Source organism: Platalea leucorodia (genome assembly GCF_965183815.1).
Source record: "Platalea leucorodia genome assembly, chromosome: 2".
In the NCBI taxonomy this organism is placed as follows: Eukaryota; Metazoa; Chordata; class Aves; order Pelecaniformes; family Threskiornithidae; genus Platalea; species Platalea leucorodia.
The window spans coordinates 74,135,021-74,154,700 of NC_138824.1; the positions used below are offsets into that span (position 1 = coordinate 74,135,021).

The following is a 19,680-nucleotide window of genomic DNA, read 5'->3' on the forward strand; positions in this document are numbered from 1 at the left end:
TCTTCTACGTGTGGCCTCTCTGGAGATGTTGAAGGAATAGTAGCTGAAGTAGCTACTCCTTTCCTTTTTTTTTTTTTTTTTTTTACTTCCTTCTGTTTCCTCTGTTTGGTAATAAAATAGTTGTAATTCATAGCTGTGCCTTTGGGAATACTGTGATTAAAAGACCAAAAAAAGACCCAAACACCGCCATGTGATTAAAATAGCGAGTTGATGTCCAAAGTGGAAACTGAGAGAGAAATTACTCATTACTGAAGCTTGTAGAGAATTACAACTCCACACTTAGCAACAACTTCAAATGACCTTTTCAACTCCACAGGGAAAGCACCACTACATACATAACTGTGCCCGGGGGGAGACCTTACGGTCAGTTTTCTGTTTGGCGTAAAATGGTGTTGCAAATAAATCAGTTCCTGTGGATGCTGCTTAACAAAGCCCTCTGGGGTGGCTGCGGGCTGAGCCGGGTGCAAGGGCTAATACAGCCTGTGCTGTGTTTGTGCGGTGAACAGTAGGGTGGCTGTGTCCGTCCGGCTAGTCTGATACCCCTTTCCCCTGAGGCGCTCTGTCAGGAAGGCACGGGGCCGTTCTTGTGGCTGTAGGGGCACCGGGGGGACCGCCACCTCCAGGGGCAGGCAGGCAGGCAGGGGTATACAGGCTGCTGTCCTTGGGGGCTGCTCCCCCCGGGGTGGGAGGGAGGCCCTGGGGGCTGCCTGGGTGGAAGGGCTCCTGTGGGCCATGGCCCCAGGTGTTTTGCTGGGAAAACAAATGGCAAGTCGTGTTCCCACACTGCTGGCAAAGCCCTTGCTGCCGCTGCAGGCGGAGAAGCACTTTTATTGGCGTGGCTACTGGCAGTCGGGAGAGCAGCAAAATGACTTCTTTTGGCGGGTGCCATGCATGGCTGGGAGGACTCTGCCAGCCTCTCCGTGCTGGCAGGGGAAGGAGAAGTGGCATCCACTCGCCCAGCGTAGATGGGCCCAGACCACCAGCAGCCTCAGCAGTGCGGTCACACGCCTCTAGGTGAAGCCGTTGCTCCAGTTGAACTTGCAATCAGCGGTGCCTCTCAGGTGTTGGGGGCAAATAGCATGGGGGTTTCTGGCATGGTGGTACTGCTGCTGGGGCTGCAAAGGGAAGGGGCGCCCTGAGCCAAGCACAAGCAGCCAGAAAGGAGCAGCTCCTCTTGGCAGCTGTTTTTTTTTCACTAATTCCTTTATAATAACCTGCAATTAAGGTTTTACTGCATAATAGCTCAAATGAGTGTAAACTAACCATGAAGCATTTACTAATTTTCTGTTTTGCTTTAACTGTTAGAAAGCTCTGCCGCTCCTTGGTGTGTTTTTGGTGCTGCTGAAGGCACATCTGAACTGCACAGCAGAGTGTGGTGCAGGGCTGTGGCTCTCCTGCCCAGCGTGACCTGTCCCCGTGCAGAGATACTCTCTGTCTCCATCAGTTACGACTGAACGGCCATGCAGGGCTGATTTACCCGGGAGCTGTGCTAAACAAACACAGTTGCTCCAGAGCTCTTGGGGCAATCGATTTTTCCCTTGGGGAGGGGGGAACCCACACAGTAACCTGTTGTAAAAAGCATACATGCCTGTATCTGTCCCCCTTTTTATGTTTGTTGGTTTTTTTTTTTTTTTAAAGCACCTAGCAGAACCAGGTGCTGGTAACAATTATTGCTCCTGGGAGTGGTGGTAATACTCAAGTTCCCTGAGCTTGTATGTCCCAAACTGGTGATTCTCTTCATAGCAACTTTCTGTATGCATTAAGTATGCCCTCTTCATGTGAAAGAATCTGTGTCTATATATTTAAACATCAGTTTTATTGGTAGAAGAGTAGGTTGTTTCTCTTGCCTGTGGTCTCACTGAGTTCAGTGCGACTGCTTGTGTGTCTAAAGTGAAGAGAAAAGAAATGTCTCTCCATAGCACATCCTTCTTTTCCATTTCACCTCGTTTCTAGACGCTCCCGTGAGCTCCGTGGCTCTCCGAAAATCTGGGGATTATGTCATCACCCTGGGAACCAGGTTTGCTGCTTTGAAATGGAAGGAGCAGCTGGTAACCACCATTGCTCAGGTGGACAAGGATAAACCAAACAACCGATTCAATGATGGGAAAGTGGATCCTGCAGGGAGGTATTTTGCAGGTACGCTGCAGGCGGTTCCTTCTTTCTGCTGCGCTGTTAGGTTTTGGTGACAGGATGCAGTGATCAGTTGTAGATGCAGCAAGTGTTTGTTCATAGTTAAATGGTGGGGATTTTCTTTTTTTGTTGTCTTCGGAAAGAGTTTAATCCCATATACAAATCTATTTGTATCACCTGGACACCATCTAATCAGGACTATTTTTTTAAAAAAAGGCCCACCATTCAGAGCCTGCCTAGTTTAAGACACTGGTCTTGCCTCCCCTCTGTTGGCATGCTTGTTTTGAATACTGGCAGAGTGCCAATAGAAGATACTTTTCCAGTGAGAAATTTATGGTATTGGGGGGTTTTTTATTCATAAATCAGAATTTATAGATGATATTTCTAAAAACTGTGTGACTATTCAGCCTGGAGAAAAGAAAGCTCAGGAGGATCTTATCCATATGTAGAAGTACCTGATGAGGGGGGAGTAAAGAAGAGAGAGCCAGGCTTTGCTCGGTGTTGCCCAGTGATAGGACCAGAGACAATGGGCACAAACACAAATTCTGTTTAAACGTAAGAAAACTCTTTACTGAGGATGATCAAACAGTGGAACAGGTTGTCCAGAGAGGCTGTGGAGTCTCCATCTGTGGAGGTGCTCAAGACACAACGCTGCCCTGAGCAGCCTGTGGTGGTTGACCCTGCTCTGAGCAGGGGGTGGGCCCAGATGATCTCCAGAAGCGCCCTCCAGCCTCAGCCATCCCATGATCCTGTCCTGGTTTTTAAGACACCATTCTGTGCATCTGCCCTGTAGCTGAGTCCCCCGGCTTACCTTAACTTGCTTTTACCCAGCAATTCAAGAGCCAGTCTCAGCTGCCAACTTGGAAGCACAATGATGAGATTTGTTTTTGAAAAGGCTTTAGTAAGACTCGTTCTGAGGGAGGAGAAATTTTTTTTCCAGTCTCTCTGCTATACAAGACATTAAGATTTGTGGGAAGTTAAATGCTGACCACACCTTTCTTAATATTTGAATGACTGAATAAATCATTTAGCAGAAATCACGCTGCATGCCATTTCTGCCACAGTTCAATAAAAAACTCAAAGGCTGTGTTTTGTCATCTTCTGCTAGAAGCAAGCACTTTTGAAATCTACCTTTCTCTTTTGCTTTTGACTCAGTTTCTGCCCCAAATTTCTGAAGCCCCCGCACTGCTCCCCTCTACATTGGCAGTGTGGTCATCATCATAGCAAGGGGCTGCCACCAAACCTGGAGGAGAGCCCATTCACTCTGAACCTGCTTTCTCCCCTTTGGCTCTGCCCAGGTACGATGGCTGAGGAGATTCGACCGGCCGTGCTGGAAAGACGCCAGGGCTCTCTGTATACGCTCTTCTCCGACCTCTCAGTAGTGAAGCACTTTGATCAGGTGGACATTTCTAATGGGCTGGACTGGTCGCTGGATCACAAAACTTTCTTTTACATTGACAGCTTGTCCTACTCGGTGGATGCCTTTGATTATGATCTCCAAACTGGAAAAATTGGTATGAATCATTCTATTCTAAAATAATCATTTGTGCCTAAAGATTGTGACGTTTGTTTCCGCTCTGGTTATTATGCAGAGATGATCAGAGCTTTGGGAGCGCTTCTTCAGAAACCTCTTTAGAACAAAACAACAGAAGCCATATTAACGTTCATCTGCACCTGCGTAGGCTCCTAGCTCAAACTACTCAGAGGCTGTTGGTAATATTATAAAGTACTTAAATTGCGTGACGGAGTTTGAGTACTAATCTGGACTGCTGTTACTAAACACAACACATATCTGATCTTGCTGTGTAAAAAGGGCAAAGTGTTTCTTGTATGGCTAGGTTTCTGTGGTTGCGTGTTTCTTATTCCTGACAGCACAGGCAAAGTAACAGAAAAGCTTGTAGTCTTGTGCAAAGCCTCTGCTAGCCTCTCTAGATTTTTTTTCGCCTTGTTTTGTTTTTTAAAATATAAGCTCTCAGATGCAGATTCTGCAGACAGAGCTAAGCAACAACTGGAAAGCAGTAACTCAAAACTCTTCTTCCTTCATTTATTTAAAACAAAACAACCCCTTCAGGGGTTCTACAAGCTTGGGCAAAAGAAAAATTCCAGTGAGTCGGACTAATAATTTGCTTTTGAGTACGGGGACTGCAGTATTTTGCTTTAAAAGAACCCAGTCAATTTGATACTTAGTTTTAAAACTGTGAGTTTAAAGTCATTTTAGGTGTAGCATCTTGTCCCGATATCTCTCTGCTATGGTTTACAATTTAATTTTTCTTAAGGAAATAGGGTGGTTCTCCTCTCTCTCACCCGTGCTCACTCGCTCTCTTTCTGTGGGCAATCTGGCATTCCCCAGGAGCACAAAGGAAACTCATTAAAAATATTGCTACATATGAGAAACATTGAAGTTGTCAGAGCATAAAATAAACAATGTTGGAAAGTTGGTTTTAATTTTCTTTAATAACAGTGGATAAAAGTTCAGATAGAGTTGTTTGTTTTTAGGTTGACAGTATGCCTTTGAAGTTGATGCGTTTCCTAACTCTGTGTTTATATAAACTCTCAGTTTATATATCTGAAGGTCAGTTTTGTGTTGGAACAGTGATTATTGGCACGTTCTGGCAAACTGTTTGAAAAGTCTCCAGTTCTCTGACTGGAAGCAACCCGTACTTGAAATGATCCAAGCTGCTTTTAGAACAAGTAATTAATTTTCTGAAAATATATATAACATTAATTTATTCAGTTATTCATTTAATATTATAAGTAGGGAGCATGAGTGGTGCACTAGAAAAGAACACCAGAAAAAAGGATTATACTTTCAATGGGTAGAGACTGATCTACAGGCTTTCATGCTGAGAAACAACTGTCTCGGGAAGCAAACAGGGCAGCAGACACCATCTATTTCTTTTGTACCAAAGAACTCAGGACTTCAGCACAGCTTTTGAAAATAATAGTACGAATAACTCTGCTGGGCTGTGACTGATAAAAATTTTAACAACTATCTCAGTTAGTTTTGTTGTGGTTTTTCTACCCTGCAGGCAACCGTAGGAGTGTATACAGACTGGAAAAAGAGGAAAGCATTCCTGATGGGATGTGCATTGATACAGAAGGCAAACTCTGGGTAGCTTGTTATGATGGTGGGAGAGTGATTCGTCTTGACCCTGAGACAGGTAAGTCCTTGCAAAGGGTGGACTGGAATTCTGTGGTTTTTTTTTTAAAAAAAAAAAGAAGAAATAAAAGCAAAGAATGAGAGGTGTTTTTTTCCCTTCACAGAAATGGTAATCTGCTCTTTTTAAAACGTTGCCTTTTTTTTTTTTTTTTAAAGCAATTATACATCCCTGCTCTCAAAAGTTAGCTTTGTAAATAAGTCTCCTCTGTTCCCAGTCTCTGTTGTGTCGGAAAAGGTAAAGTTGCTGAGGGAATTACCATTGTATTTGCAAGTTGTTTGAGTTAGCATCGTTTTGCATCCTCCGAACTTAAGATCAGCATTTATCTTACTGATAAATGATGTGGAAGAAAATGAGTAAGGCACGAAATGGCAAAGATGACATAAGCGATTTTTTTGTCTTGTTTCTTCAGCATAGTGCATTATTTTGAGCAGCCTACTGAGGTTAATACAAGTCCCATGACACTGATGCCAGCAGCATTTTTTTATTGCTGAAAATTCCTTATGATAAATTTTGCAATTGAAATAATAAAAAATATTTAATGAATTCCACAGCATTTTATCATTCCCACAGTAACATCTTGGGTGTGCCCATTGTCTGAGCCTGTTGTTCATTGCTACTCTCATTTGGACTTTGGTGGTCTGCCAGGCCTGGTTTAGTCTGAGTAGAAAACACTTGTGAAGCACTTCAGAGAGACTGAACCACACTGTCTGCAAGGGACCAGTGGATGAGAATGGGAGCGTGATTTTGACAGATCCCAGACAGCACAGATTTGCATCAAGCAGCATAGGAGCGACAGCACTGGGTTGCATCTGGGGTCTCTTGAACCCAGATCCAGCCCTAATAGAAGTCTTGGGGTTTTGTGGGGCTGCAGATTGGGGCATGCCAGCATCCCTTGACGCGTGCCTCCCCTGCAGCGCACAGCAGGCCCTAGCACACACGTGTACCAGGCGGGTCGGGCTGCAGCCTCTCTTCTGACTCTGATGGAACCTCTTACCTGAGGCTCAGGCTGTGCTCTTCCCCTCACCTTTTGATTTGTACCCATCCAAGGTCTTGTCAACCTGCGGGACTTCCTCCTGTCCTGCAGAATCTGCACCCCAACCCTAGGAGGAGGAAGCTCCAGCTGGGAGATCCCAGCAGCTCTGGGACCTGTTTCTGGTCCCACGTCCTCCCCCTTTGGTGGGCAGAGCGCCCCTTGGTGACCTCTGCCAGCCCTTTGAATACCCTGCTGGAGCAGTGGACTCTACCATTTTTCCTTTCTGGTTCACTGTTTCTACCTTTTTCCTCCCTGGCCTTCACCTTCTTCCTTTTTTCACTTGTTTTCACATTTCTCCTCCCTTTTGGAGGTGTTTTCTTAAGGGAAAGCTAATGGGAATAGTGTCCATAAGCAGGTGCATAGGGAGACTGTAGGAATAGGGAAAGCAGAGTACATATCCCTAATGCATTCCCAGCTTTCAACTATGCTCAGCTCAGGGTCTTTCAGAGCTGGATGTGATTTTGATGTATCAGTAACTGCCAGTGGATTTTCAAGTTTCGGTGAACTTGTTCTGTCTCCCCTCACCCAAGTAAAACTCCCAGCACCCGCAGTAAACAGCAGCAGGAATTTTCACAGGTTAAGTGTCCGTGTCAAAAAGAGCCACCTTCTTTGGGAATTTCTTACGCTTATCTGCCCTCTCTGCACTATCATTTTAAAGTAATATCTAAAATCTGCAATTTGCTGAATTCTCAGTGAATTGTAATTATTTAGGGAGGTAACCCAGAGAGGTTTGAGGAGAGCTCCATGAAAGCCTCTCTTTTAATGCACAATAGCTATTAAGTGTGGCTTGAATGACTGTCAGCCAGTTGCAGATACATCCACTGATAAAGAGCTCACCTGAAGCACGGGAGGGATTTTCAGGTTTCACTGATACCAAAGCTTGGACTGCATTTTTAGGGGAGTGGATGAGGAAACTTGTCTGTTTGGCATCTTTTATAAGTGAAGGTTTTGAGGTTCAGGGTGAAGTGGCTTTTCGGGTCTAGGCTTCTTTAGCCTAGGTAGCTGCTGCCTGTAGATTCAGGATGTGCTACAGGGAAAGGCTGTGATGATTGATCCCATGGGCTTTGCAAAGGCCTTGAAAGGGATGTCTAACTAACTTGTACGTTGCCAAGTCTTATCTTGCCTTCCAGTCACTTAATGACCTGCTAGTTTTCTGCAATCGCGTCTTTTAATTAGGAATAAAATATTTTCGAGTTCTTCCTAATGAATGTATTTTATATCCTTTGATTGTACAGGGTCTAAAGTTTTGCTAAGTTTCTCTCTTCTACGGATACCAAGCATAGATGAATACTTCAGGGGGATTTCAGAGCATTCAGGTGCAGATTTTTTTTTCATCTTCAGGAAGACGTTGCTCATCTTACAGCTTTGTAAACAATATCTTCTGGGCCGTTATCTGCTGAATCCACTCTGCAAGTACAGTCAGGGTCTCTTCCCTTGTCTCTGGGGCTCATGCTTTTCCTACAGTGCATGTTTTCTCCCTTCGAATGCCCTCCCCACTCTTTTCTCTGAGACTTGGTGTCAGCTAGTTTCTAGGGTGGCCTCTGGAGCATTTTATAAGCCACCATGTAGCCATGTAATCCTTCCACTGCCAGCTGACTGGATAACCACAAAGTGCTGCTAAAGCCAGTTGGCAGGAGCGTTGTCTTGGGACTCATGTTGGTCCTTGTCACTCCCAGGCAACAGACAGGACTTCTTCTCTCCCAATTTTCCAAGTATTTTGAAAAATCTGCTCTTCTTAGGGAAGTAACAGGTAACCAGACATGCAAATAATCTCTGACAATCTAAATGCCATTACACTGATTTTTTTTTTTTTAAACTTTAATTTTTACTTTGGCCATTGTGGGTCAAAGTGTGTGCCAAATAAGCTTATTATACAGCACCAGGAATCCCGGAGTGCTGAAACTTCCCTGGCTATTGCATACAAGAGGCTCTTTCACCACTGCTCACTTGCTGTTTTCTTTTATTTATTTTGGGATTAAAAGACAGTTTAAAAGTATCCAGCCCTCGTGTCAGGGTTTTTGGTGAAGCAAAGGCAATTCCGTCTCAGTCCTGTATTCTGGATGTACTGGTTACATCCATACAAGCAAGTCAAATGGATCAGCAAATGTCCTTTAGTCCTGCACCGTACGACATACTGTAGCTTATTTTCCACAGCCAGGCTGTCTTCCCACACCAACACGGAGCCCAGACTGTCTCTGGGGAGCAGCATACCCAACTAGGCGGGCCAAAGTTGTGCCAGGACTACACCAATGGCTTAATAATGTGTCTGCTTTTGCCTGTGCCTGTGCCTTGCTTGGTGTTGTGGTACAGGTGGAGCCATTTGGTCTGTGCTTTTGTCAGTTCATTGCAGAGTTTCAAGGGACCAAGGCACAGCTTGCTGGGTGAGGGGAAAGGTTTTAGAGCACATAAAAAGGAAGATAGGTGCTTGCTTTGATAAGCACCTCCTGCGAAATGGTGCCCCACTCTGAAGTTGACCAAAAACCTCTCAGAGGTGTTAAGTGGGCCAAACTTTCCACTTTTTCTTTCCCCTTGTAGAGTTCCCAACATCAAAGTTACTCTCCTGCTATTTCAACATATCGCTAAGCAGTTAGTTACTGTAAGGGGACCAAGCCCTTTACAAAGGCAAATGAGGGGCCAGGGAAATTACGTATTTTGTAAGGAGATGCTTGTGCTCTTTCTAGAAAGAGAAATTTGACTGTACCTAAATAAAACAGGCTTGATGGGTATAAGCACTTATTGCCCAGAATTAGGAGGAATTTTAGAAAAATCTGCTGTAAGGTGTCTCACCAACCTTCTGGTTAAGGCTGGAAGCGATCTGTTTACTACTGTCATTAGGATGGTAGCTAGTTGTTGGTGTAATAAATGCTTAATATTATTTATGGCAGTGCTAGTTTCTTGTAAACTTCAGACATGTCCCATGAACCCTATTTTATGCAAGCTTGATTTGAAAGACTTGAAATTTCAGGAAAAACTTCTAGGAATTGATCTTCCTTAACTGCAGGCAGTAGAGGTGTAGCACGAGTTATGCCTCGGTAGAGCTGCACGAGGTCTGCTCGCTCCAGGCTTCCTTTGTAGTTAAAAGTAGAAAAGTCAGCAGGTCTAGGGCATGATTCATGTGACCCATTTTAGGGAGGAATTATAGCCCATTTCCATTGACTGCATGGGCAGCCTAGATGATGAGCTCAGATACAGATGTCTGTGCTGTGGATATTAGCATTTAATTAGAGGACAGGCTGGGATTGGGGGTGGGTGGGATTTGTTTGTGATAACCGAGACTGAAACTTGTCAAACAATGCACCGTCAACAACGCGGTTTACAGAAGCCTGGTTTCTCCCTGTCACGGTGCTCATCGGTGCTGAAACTCTGCATGAGACCTCCCTTTGCCCTGGTACCCGCTTTTTGTGGAACACCTGGCTCCACGCTGGTTGTTCACAATAATTTGTTTAAATATCTTGTGGTAAGTAGGCGAACAGGAAAGGGGATGCATGTTTTTCTCCAGGAAAAAGACTCCAGACTGTGAAACTTCCTGTTGACAAGACAACTTCCTGCTGCTTCGGAGGAAAGGATTATTCAGAAATGTATGTGACTTCTGCCAGTGACGGGATGGATAAAGAGTGGCTTTCGCGGCAACCGCAGGCTGGCGGGATTTTCAAGGTGAATGATATTTTTTCCTGTCGTTTTAGAAGGCCATTTTTTCCCTCCTGCGTTTTTCAGGTAGCAAACCAGTTGGAGTGGTGGGAAGCAGGAAGAGGGTGGTTGGTAGAACATCAGTCATATATGTTAAGCTATTGTTGGTATTTTTGGATCCTGTTGCAGGACGAGAAAGTTAAATGTATTTAGAGATTTGAAAATACTTTTGGGTTTAAAATTTGTGACAGTGCTGATACTGCAAATTTTCTATGCCATCACCTCTTTCTACTTCTCTCTCTCCCAACACAGTTTGAGTTTTCTATTTATTATGGAAAGAATGTGTAAATACTTCTGTGTCTTAATCAATGTCAGATAAAAGCATTTGCTTTTATTTACCTTCTAGTTAGATATAACTAAATTATCTCTTTAAAAATTTGTCACTTTGGCATTTGTTTTAAAGCCCTGCTCTTCCATGTGTGTGCATACTGAAGGTTACATTGCGAACTGCATAATTAAGGCTTAGTAGTATCTGCGAAGAGGCTTTTGGGGAACGGACTCTGGCCTGCGATTACTGAGCTTTAGGGAAAGAGCATGGGTTGAAGCTCCTGGCTGTGATGAGCTGCTGTGTGCAAAATATAGGAGGATGTCAAGTTGGAGGACAGAGTCCTTTTCTAAATTAAAGCATATCTAGTTGTGAAAGAAAAGCAAGTGTCTGATAGTGGTGAATTATTGCACTAACCTTTTTTTTTCTCTCTGTTTTAATAGATAACAGGGCTAGGGGTGAAAGGAGTCCCGCCGTATCCATTTGCAGGTTAAAGATACGCTCTTCAGAACGGATTAGAGAGGACTGATGTAAGCAAGACAAATCGGAAGGTCTTATTCTGGTGTTCAGCATCTTTTGCTTTGAAACCATAACACAATTATAATATCTCATCAGGAAAGGATGAAAAACTACAGAAATAAATGGAATATTTTAAAACTGATCTTTTTTTTTTCCCCTTTAAACTCTATTATTTTAAATATCTGATGGTGCTTTTTCTGTTGTGCTGAAAAGATTCTCACCCTAATAAACTACTGAATATTGTAACTTTCTTTTATGATTAAATAATGTTTTAATATCTTTTCTTTTTAGTGTTTATTCTCCCGTCTCATTTGCAACTTATGCTATATTCATTTATTGATTAAACTACTTGTACTGTCTCTTTTACATATTTTCAAAGTTCCTCATAAAGTATCTATTTGTGGCCTTACCGCTGCTTTAACTGGAACATCATTTGTCCCGTGATGTTCTCAACAACCGAAGCATTAATGCTGATTACTGTGCGTCTGTAGCTTCCTTTTTGCATCATATTTTTAAGGCCTCAGCTGTGTTTGTGCTTGAATTAACTTTGATCAGCTGTAGCCAATCTCTCTCCCCAGTGCATGTCATTGTGTTGCTCATTTTGTTAAATATGAAACCAAACTTTTGGGATCAAGAACTTTTGGGATGTCTTTGTCCATCCTCTGAAGATCTCAGCCTGTTTCGGGGAGATCTGTGATGACAGGAAAGTGGCAGGCGTTCTTGGTTGTTGGTGTTTAAAAGAAACCACCACCTGCGTGGACTCCTGCTGGACCAAACCCCCCAGGGCAGCTGGAGAGGCAATAGGGGCCTGCGTCCCCAAGTGGCCACTGCGTCTATAAACGTGTAGGGAAGGGTAATTTCTTCATAGCACCTGTTGCAAATGGCAAGCTTATGCACTGGATTGCTTGTTTGCTGGTAACTTTGGGCCTGTGTGTGCTGAAACAACTGTGATGTAGCTCAGTGGGTTTTTAAACTGCAGATTCGCTCTTCACGTGTTAGGTGTTCCCGTGCTTGTTGAAATGGCTGTCCGTCCCCGTCCTGCTGCGTGAGCATAACCCACTGACTGCCAAGCAGAGAGCCTGTGGCTGTGCGTTTTCTCTGCAGGTAGCTCCAAGAAGTGGCACATTGTGGTTTTCCAGTGTATCTCTGCAAGCCTGTTGGAGCTCGTTTCTCTCCGCTGGATCTGCTTGTGTCTGGTATGCCCCCCGAGTGCGCAGTGGGCAACTGTGTAGCCGCCTGGCCCCTGGACCACACCGAGGCCTCGGTGCCGCTTTGAACCAAGGGGCGTGCAAGTCACCATTTTCCTTCTTTAAAGCATGTGGGGATATGTCTCGACAGCTGGAAAAACACAAGGTTTAAGCAGCCCCACGTCGGGGCAGAAGATGAGCATGAGGTGGTGAAGGAAGCTGGGGCTTGTTCTTTGAGCATCCACCGTCCTTCATTTGCTTTATGTGCTGCAAAGTAATCTTAAAGCACGGTAGAGGGAAAGTTTATGAGTTGAGGGAGATGTGAATGTGGTAGATTTAGGGCTCTGATCTCGCTGAAGTCACGAACCTGGTGACAGCTGCAGCTCACGAACTGTGTTGTAGGGCGGCTGTGGTTGATTGCCAATGGACATGCAGAGATGCATCAGAAAATAAGTAGGCATAAACACAAATAAGCTTCCTCTACCATCGCTATCATGCTGCAGAGGTCCCTGCACCGTGAGGTTTTGTACCGGTGCTCACCCTCACCCCATCGCGATGGCAGTAGGGTGATGGCCAGCACACCTGCTGATCCTTTTTTGTTGTTGCTGCACTAGAAAGGTAACGGCAACATCTTGTACAGGCACGAAAGATCTGGTCAAAGGTTAGTTTGTCACCACTGGCCAAGAGACACCCGGGAGGCACGGGGAGGACGCGGCCAGTGGAGCCCCTCATCCTCCATGCTGTGCGTGGGTGGCCCTGGGCAGACGTCTGGGGCACGGGTGTCTTTGTGAGTGTGGGAGCAGGAGCAGGTAAAATAAGCTGCTATAGACATTGTATGAATAAATGCCACCTCCCCCTCCTGTAAGATCACCCGCTAGGCTTCGTCACGCTGGTTTCACGGGCATCACATGAGCAGGAAGAGCCAACTCTGCCAGGAGAGTTGTATTTTTAACGTCGCCAAAATGCCCTGGGAGCACGCCTTGCCGCAGCCTCCGGTGCAGCGGCCGTAGCTGCTCCCCACGCCCCAGCCCCGAGGAGCCTCGGCAGGCGCTGCTGGCGTAGTTTGACTCGAGTCCCATGACGGAGCGCTGGATCTGCCAAACCGGAGCTAAGCGGTTGCCGGTTCCCTCAACTAGGAAGGCTTCCTGACTTTTGTTTAATCCCTCGTTTATTAATGGCACTCACCTCTTTGATCAAAGACTTGCACTGATTTCAATTAGGGTTGAGCAAGAACCCAGTGACAGGAAAGGCTGTATCAGGAGGAGCAGCTGCTGTGCCCTGCAGGGCTTCTTCACCCTCGTGACCAAAATCTATAGTCATAGGTGAAGCGTATTTATTCCCAACCAAGCTGGAGAAAACTCAAGTAATCCTTTGCTGGCAAAATAGCTCTGCCGAAATAAAAGCAGGCGGCACTGACGGCCCAGGGAGCTCCCGTTCTTCCTATTTCAAGCACCGGGGAGGGACCAGGCCCTTCCTACGAAAGGGCGAAGCCACAAGAAGATAAGCCTTGGCTTCACGTTTGGACAACGCTGTCGAGTGGGATATCGCTGGGGTGAGTAGCTACACCTGTGCCTGTCTGGGGTTTTTAATAACTGTGTCTTCATTAACTCTGACCATGTCTGTTGTCCTCTCCAAGAGGGAGGCAGCCACAGAAGATGACTCTCCCTAGGTGAAGAATGACTTTAAGAGATTGGGGCAATCACATTATGAGCAAAGTCGAATTTCTAGAGTAATGAAGGCTGGGATGGACCCTCAAGGGGAATAAGCGACACACATGTAATTTGGGGAGTTGTGAAAAAAAGAGGGGAGCAATGGATTTACTAAGTATTTGTAAAGCCACAGGAACAAATTCAGAGCTGTCGTCTGAGTGCATGCCTGTAGGTAACAGAAGACAAATACAACTATTTAAATACCACATTAATAGATGTGGTGTAATGCCTTGATACACTCTCCCAACTACACTATGTTGATAAAAAACCAGGGACTGTAAAAAGACGCGGTAGGAGTTGCATCAGAGGAGACCAAAGCAGCGGGAAAGGAGAGAGGAAGCCACCTCTTGGTGGAGAAGGAGACGCTGCGGTGGGGCATCAGCCAGAGGTACAGGGGCACGCGGCCGCCTTTGGCCAACTTTACTATAAACTTCTGCTTTGCAACCCAGCAACATTAGAAACAAACGAAGTGCATGGCAGGGGCAGGCTCTTTACGTTGTGGAAATAGTTAGAAGAATAGCTGGCTGGCTAGGAACAAATACGCGCACCTGCTTCTGCAGGGTTGCACCGCTCCTCGAAAGCATCCACAAAGCCTGTGAGATGTGGCTCCTCCTAAAGTGACCGACCTCTGGAAAGGTGGACGTGGGGGATGTTGAAATGGCGTGCTGAGGGTGGGAAATACAATTCCTGTGGGAAATACGATACTTATTCCTTTAGGAATAAGAGATGGTGCAAAACGCAGTGGGGGCATCCCCCGAGCATTTGCAGCCACCCGAGTAAATGAGAGAGATGTGCTCTGGTGCTGTTTTCATGGCTGCTGTCCTGCCTAGCGCCGCTGATGATCCGGCATCCGAGCTGCTCACCAGGAAAGCAGCGGATGCTTTTTTTTTCAGTTGCGGCGAGGCGAATGCTTCATCCCTCTGCGTGACTTGATTTTACTTTGCCACAGCCTGTGGTGGGGAAGTCAGTCAAGTCACCAGAAGAAAAGAACTGAATGGGAAACGTGGTTTTCTCCATCAAAATTCCTTCAGAAAAAATGCTTTGGAAAATATTTTACATAAAAAAATGACTTTTTTTCTGCAGCTGAGAACCACTTGCTTTTCTTTTTAAATGAAAACAGTTACAATGATCATAAACCAGAATTTTCCTTTTGAATATGTCTTCCAACTGAAAATGCTGTGAAAAAAATACATATTGTTCTACATGAACCTCCCTTCAAAGTTATCATTTAGGTTAAAAGAAGGAAAGTGGAGAGTAATGTGAAAAACATTTTGAGAGCAAGCAGAGACAGAGGGTTTGTGCTGAAATGAGATGGAGCCGATGGCTCAGGCTGGGAGGGCAAGGAAGGCTGAGAAGGGTCCTCAAGGCACCCACAGCCACTTTGCTTGTAACACAGCGACCTTGGCGGGAGTTTGACTTGGAAATATTACTGGCTTTTTCGCTAGAAATATTTGAATTTGTCTCTGGCTTGGGGCTGTAATTTTTTAATCTCTGAATTTGGATTGATGGTGACTATGACAGGATAATACGAGGTCTATCTCGGCTAGTTGCTTATCAGGAAAAAATGTTCATCCCGTGAATCATTTGAACATCAAAATAAAATGCTCATTAAAGTCTTGCGTGAGTAAAGAAATGCATTGCCCTTGCATGCTGCTTTGGGGCTGATTCCTCCCATGTGGCTTCTGCCCTGTGGTGGGGGCAGTGGCCGCCAGCAGCACCCTGCCTCCCGCCTCCCCCCTTGCTGCAGCAGGCAGGACCCGGAGAGGTGCCCTGTCACCAAAACACCGGTGGTGGCTCTGGCTCGCTGCCCGGCTTGGACTCTGTCCCCACAGCAGGCCTGCCCTTGTCCCCACCCTGCTGGGCCAGCTGCTGGGGGGGCACCCACCATCACCTACCTCTGCTGCGCGGGGCTGGGTGGGAGAAGGCACTTGGCATCTTCCGCTCTCGCCTCCCACAGACAAAAAAATGGTAGATACCAAAGAAGGAAAAAAATAAACGTCAAAAGCCAAGCAAGGTATCGCCGTCCTGCAGCACCCATGGCAGTCGCCGAGGCTCCCCAGCCAAAGCCCTTCCCCGGGCGTGCTGCAGGGAGCAGCTGGCAGCTCTCCGCCAAGGCGGGGATCGGGCTTTGCATATTCCCGGTGCGGAGCCTGGCAGCAGAGCAGGTGACTTTGCACACAGGAAGGTTGTGGCACAGCTGGGAATAGGAGCCAAGTCTTAACGATGCTAATAGGCCTTAATCACAAGAATACTTTTTTCCTTATTATTCAAAGTGACTTGTACTACAAAACCCTCCCCTGCATCTTTTATTAACCGCCCCTTTTCATCACCCGAGACGTTCATTTGCCCCTAAATTTGGGCAGACTGGGCTAGCCCTTGGGGCAACCGAATGGTGCAACGTCTCAGTTTCCCTCTTCCACTCTCACGGCATGAGAAAAATACTGAGCAAGGATTTTTCCCTATCACATGTTCTGCTGCTGGCACCGCGAGCCAGACCATTCAGAAGGGCTTTGGTCCGTGCCTCATCATTCATGTGACTGCTGACTGAATACAAAATGTAAAAGGTTACCTGCTCGGTGCAGATTACATTGACTATTGCACATTTTTAATCGTCGCTGAAAACAGCAGCCGGTTTCATTGGACCAGCGCTGGAAAAGAGACACCAACCCAGGTCTTGCAATACTTTCCTTCAGCAGGTGTGGTGGTGTGATGAACTGCAGAGTTTCGTGTAGGTGTCCTCCAGCTTGGTATAAATATTCAGCTGTTCGGCCAAGGGAAAAGGGTTCTTAAAATTCCTCAGTTTACACAGACGGTTGTTTCGCTGTATGCGCATTAAAAGCTTTAACTGTCTGCCTGCTTATTCAAAGCTTCAGCTTGAAATTAAAAATTAAAAGATCTGTGCTTGCAGGGGGGAGAGAGAAAAACAGCAAAGAAACCTTTTAAGGCCAGTCATTAGTTTGTATTTTACCCATATCTTAGGGGTACTGAAATGACCAATTTTTGTCAAGATCATTTGAAAAGGGATGGGGACTGAGGATTAGAAAGGCTATTTTCAAGTAGCTACCAGAAAGAGGTTTTAGGTGTTAGAGCAGACTGGATGTTTTTACATTAATTTTTCATACCTACCAGGAAATTTTTCTTATGGTCTCCAAATTCTGATAACTTTAAACAGTTAGTTAAACTTGGAAAACGTTTTGGTGACACCTGTCAGCCCCTTGCTCTCTGTGAGGGGTTTAGGCACGAGTCCAGGAGGCTAAAACACCAACAAAATGTTGCAGAGAGGATATGGGCAGGGTGAACATGATGTTTTTATCCTCAGGGATTTTGTCTGGGGAGAATACGGCAGGGTTTGGTGCTTTCTGCTTGGAATTGCTTTTTTTTTTCCCTACATGCTCATCTCTGATGGGTCAGTGCTGTGGCAAGCAGGGTGCGAGGTGCTGAACCAAAAGGTGCCAGGTGGCAGGATGCCTGGGGACTGAGGAAGCCAGGATGTTTTGAAGAGGGCTTTTTGGGGTCATTCCCTCATTTTTCCCTCTGATATGCTGTATTCTGTGAAATGCTGCTGCTACATGGGGTGCTGGTAGGAAGGGTGCGGCAGGAGGTGGACCACCAGGCATGGGGGGGACCGGGGGCTGCATCCCTGCCAGCCTGGGGGGACTCTCCCGGAGGGCAGCGCTGCCTCTTAGGGTTGGATGACCCTTCCTGTTAAAAGCCTCTGCTTTCAGCTGCTTGTAAAAATTAGTGAAACCTCAGCCAGCAAGGCACAAATCTTCCCTTCCAGTTGCCCTCCTCTTAAAACCAGAGGGGAAACCTGAGCCAAAATATTCAGCTGTTTGGAGAAACCCCTCAGCTGGAGAGACGCTATTTCTTTGGTGGAGGGGAGAGATGCTGAGGCTGGACATGGAGCCGGGGAAGCCGGCCGCGCGCTGCGGCTCCGTGGGACGGGGCAGGTCTCCGCAGCATCGTGGGGAGGGCATGAGAGGAGTAAGCAGGCAGCAGGTGCAGGCAGGTTGGTTTCTCCCCTGCCTGTGCCTTGTGAAACAGCTGGCAGTGGCGTGGTTGCGCACTCCTCGTGCGGCGTGCGGGAGGGGTCTGTGAACCGGTATTTCACCATGGCTTACCTGCCAGCCCCTGTTTTGTTGCTGCTGAAGCTGGAGAAGGGGCAGCAAATGAAAAGGGAGCCGGTGGGAAGAGGAAGGTTTAATAAGGCTCAGTTGGGTCAATGAAACGAGCAACAAGACAAATACACACGGGCTGCTGCCAATCGGGCGACTTTCTGCCTCCGTGGGAGCCGCGCGGATGCTGGGCTGCTGCCGAACCCTCTCTTCCTACTGGGGTGAGAGCAGGTCTGCGTTTTCCGGACCACGATACCATAAAGTCAGAGTTGTGTCCCTAAGCGTCAGGTCCCAGATATGGCAGCCAAATGACACAAAACTTTAACCCAAGAGAAACTCACTCCTCCAGCTCAAGCATGGCTTAACAGGTTTATGGAGGTTTTACTGGTGTCTTGCGGCCTATCCTCATTTGCACTTTAGACTGATGCTGTTTGCCTGTGCCTTTCTGTGCCGGAGCAGGTCGCTACCCAGCCTCTCATGGCCATTTTTCTTGGAAAGGAGAAGGATATATTTGATAAATGGGTTGTTTAGACCTCACCTTGGCTGCGTGACTCCTTGCCGTGCATGCCTGGGGCAGTGGAGTAGGGAAGATCCCAGGTCCCCAGCCCTGGCGTTTCCACTCATGGTGATTACTGGCTCTTGCCACGTACTTTGAAGCGCATTAGCGCTAATTAATTATCTGTAAACCTTATCACTAGCTCACCTACTAGGAAACAATGCCTGCTTGAAGACAGTAATCCATAGGAATAGCGTTATGCCAGGGACTGGCTTCCTCCCAGGAAATATCTCTCCGATCTGTGGAAAAAATGTGCTGAGGCTGGCGGGTGTAGCAGCCTCAATCGCCTCCATTAGCGGTGACTGAGGCAGCGAGCAGGCCTCTTGCTTTTGTAAGAAAGAGCTGAATGGTGGCGGCTATTGCTCACATCCCACAGGGCAGCAGCGGTAGGGCAGGCCCAGGGGCCAAGCTACCTCTTTCGGAGGGCATCGAATGGGTTCTGAACACAGAGGTGAGGCATCGGGCACCCTCTGCCTGGGTGGTGGCTGAGTGGCTGGTGGCCCTGCGGGCACCCCGCTGCAACGGGGACAGGGGGACGGAGCAGCTGGGGCATGAACACCCCCCGGCAGGAGCAGGCGCCCAGACTGGGAGCTTCATAGGTGGCTTTGTCCCCGAAGCAGCAACTGGGGTAATTACACCCCACAGCCTGGCACAGGGTGAAATTTGGAGTCTGTGGCAGGGGTTGGAGCTGTGGCTAGGGTGGTGAGGGGGCCGATGAAGATGAAATGCTTGGAGGGAAAACAAAGCAGCAGGATTTCAAAGGCAGGAACCTTCCCCAGTGTTTGCATATTCACACTGAATCGGTGTGGGAACAGGCACTTGGTCTGCAGTGGCCTCGGTGGCAAACTGCAGTCAGTATTATGGGTGCCTTTACATCTTTCTCCGGAGCAAGTCAATGCATCTGCATTAATAAGGCAGAGCCTTGGTTTTCCACAAAAAGGCTTCTGACCCATCAGTGCTGCTGCCCACCGGTCCCTCCCTGTGGTCTGGGGGACCCTTGGGATCACCAATCCCCAGCTGACAGCTCAGGGCTGTGTCCCCAGCACTCCCGTGCCTGGAGGCAGGTGCCTCATCAGCAGCTCTGGTTTAAAGTCTCTTGCCTAGGAAAGGTTTGCTAAGGAGAAGCCTTGGCTCCTCAAGCTCAGTTCCAGCCATGAGGCCATGGAAATGTCACAGGAACCTCCTAAATTACTCTGTCATGTGGGCTTTGGAGGGCTTTGCCATTTACAAACTCTGGTTTTAAGCATCGTAAGTATGAAAAATTGATACAATGAGAGCTTATGATTAAATCTTTTATTGACCCTCTTCCTCTCAGACC

The 19,680-nt window shown here is 46.8% G+C and overlaps 1 protein-coding gene across 3 annotated transcripts in view; it reads left to right on the forward strand.

Annotated features, from left to right (window-relative positions):
* LOC309604589 (regucalcin) overlaps window positions 1-10,919 on the forward strand; it is a gene marked incomplete at its 5' end in the record, with an annotated part of 71,383 nt that extends 60,464 nt beyond the window's left edge. For 2 of the 3 annotated variants that reach the window (XM_082338037.1, XM_082338038.1), the window contains 5 exons: window positions 1,954-2,136; window positions 3,429-3,644; window positions 5,160-5,291; window positions 9,824-9,978; window positions 10,720-10,919. In XM_082338037.1, coding sequence (XP_082194163.1) covers window positions 1,954-2,136; window positions 3,429-3,644; window positions 5,160-5,291; window positions 9,824-9,978; window positions 10,720-10,770 — 737 coding nt within the window. In that variant the 3' untranslated portion in view covers window positions 10,771-10,919. The remainder of the gene's footprint in view (window positions 1-1,953; window positions 2,137-3,428; window positions 3,645-5,159; window positions 5,292-9,823; window positions 9,979-10,719) is intronic. The other variant, XM_082338039.1, reaches the window with a different exon arrangement.
* Window positions 10,920-19,680: the final 8,761 nt, after the last annotated feature.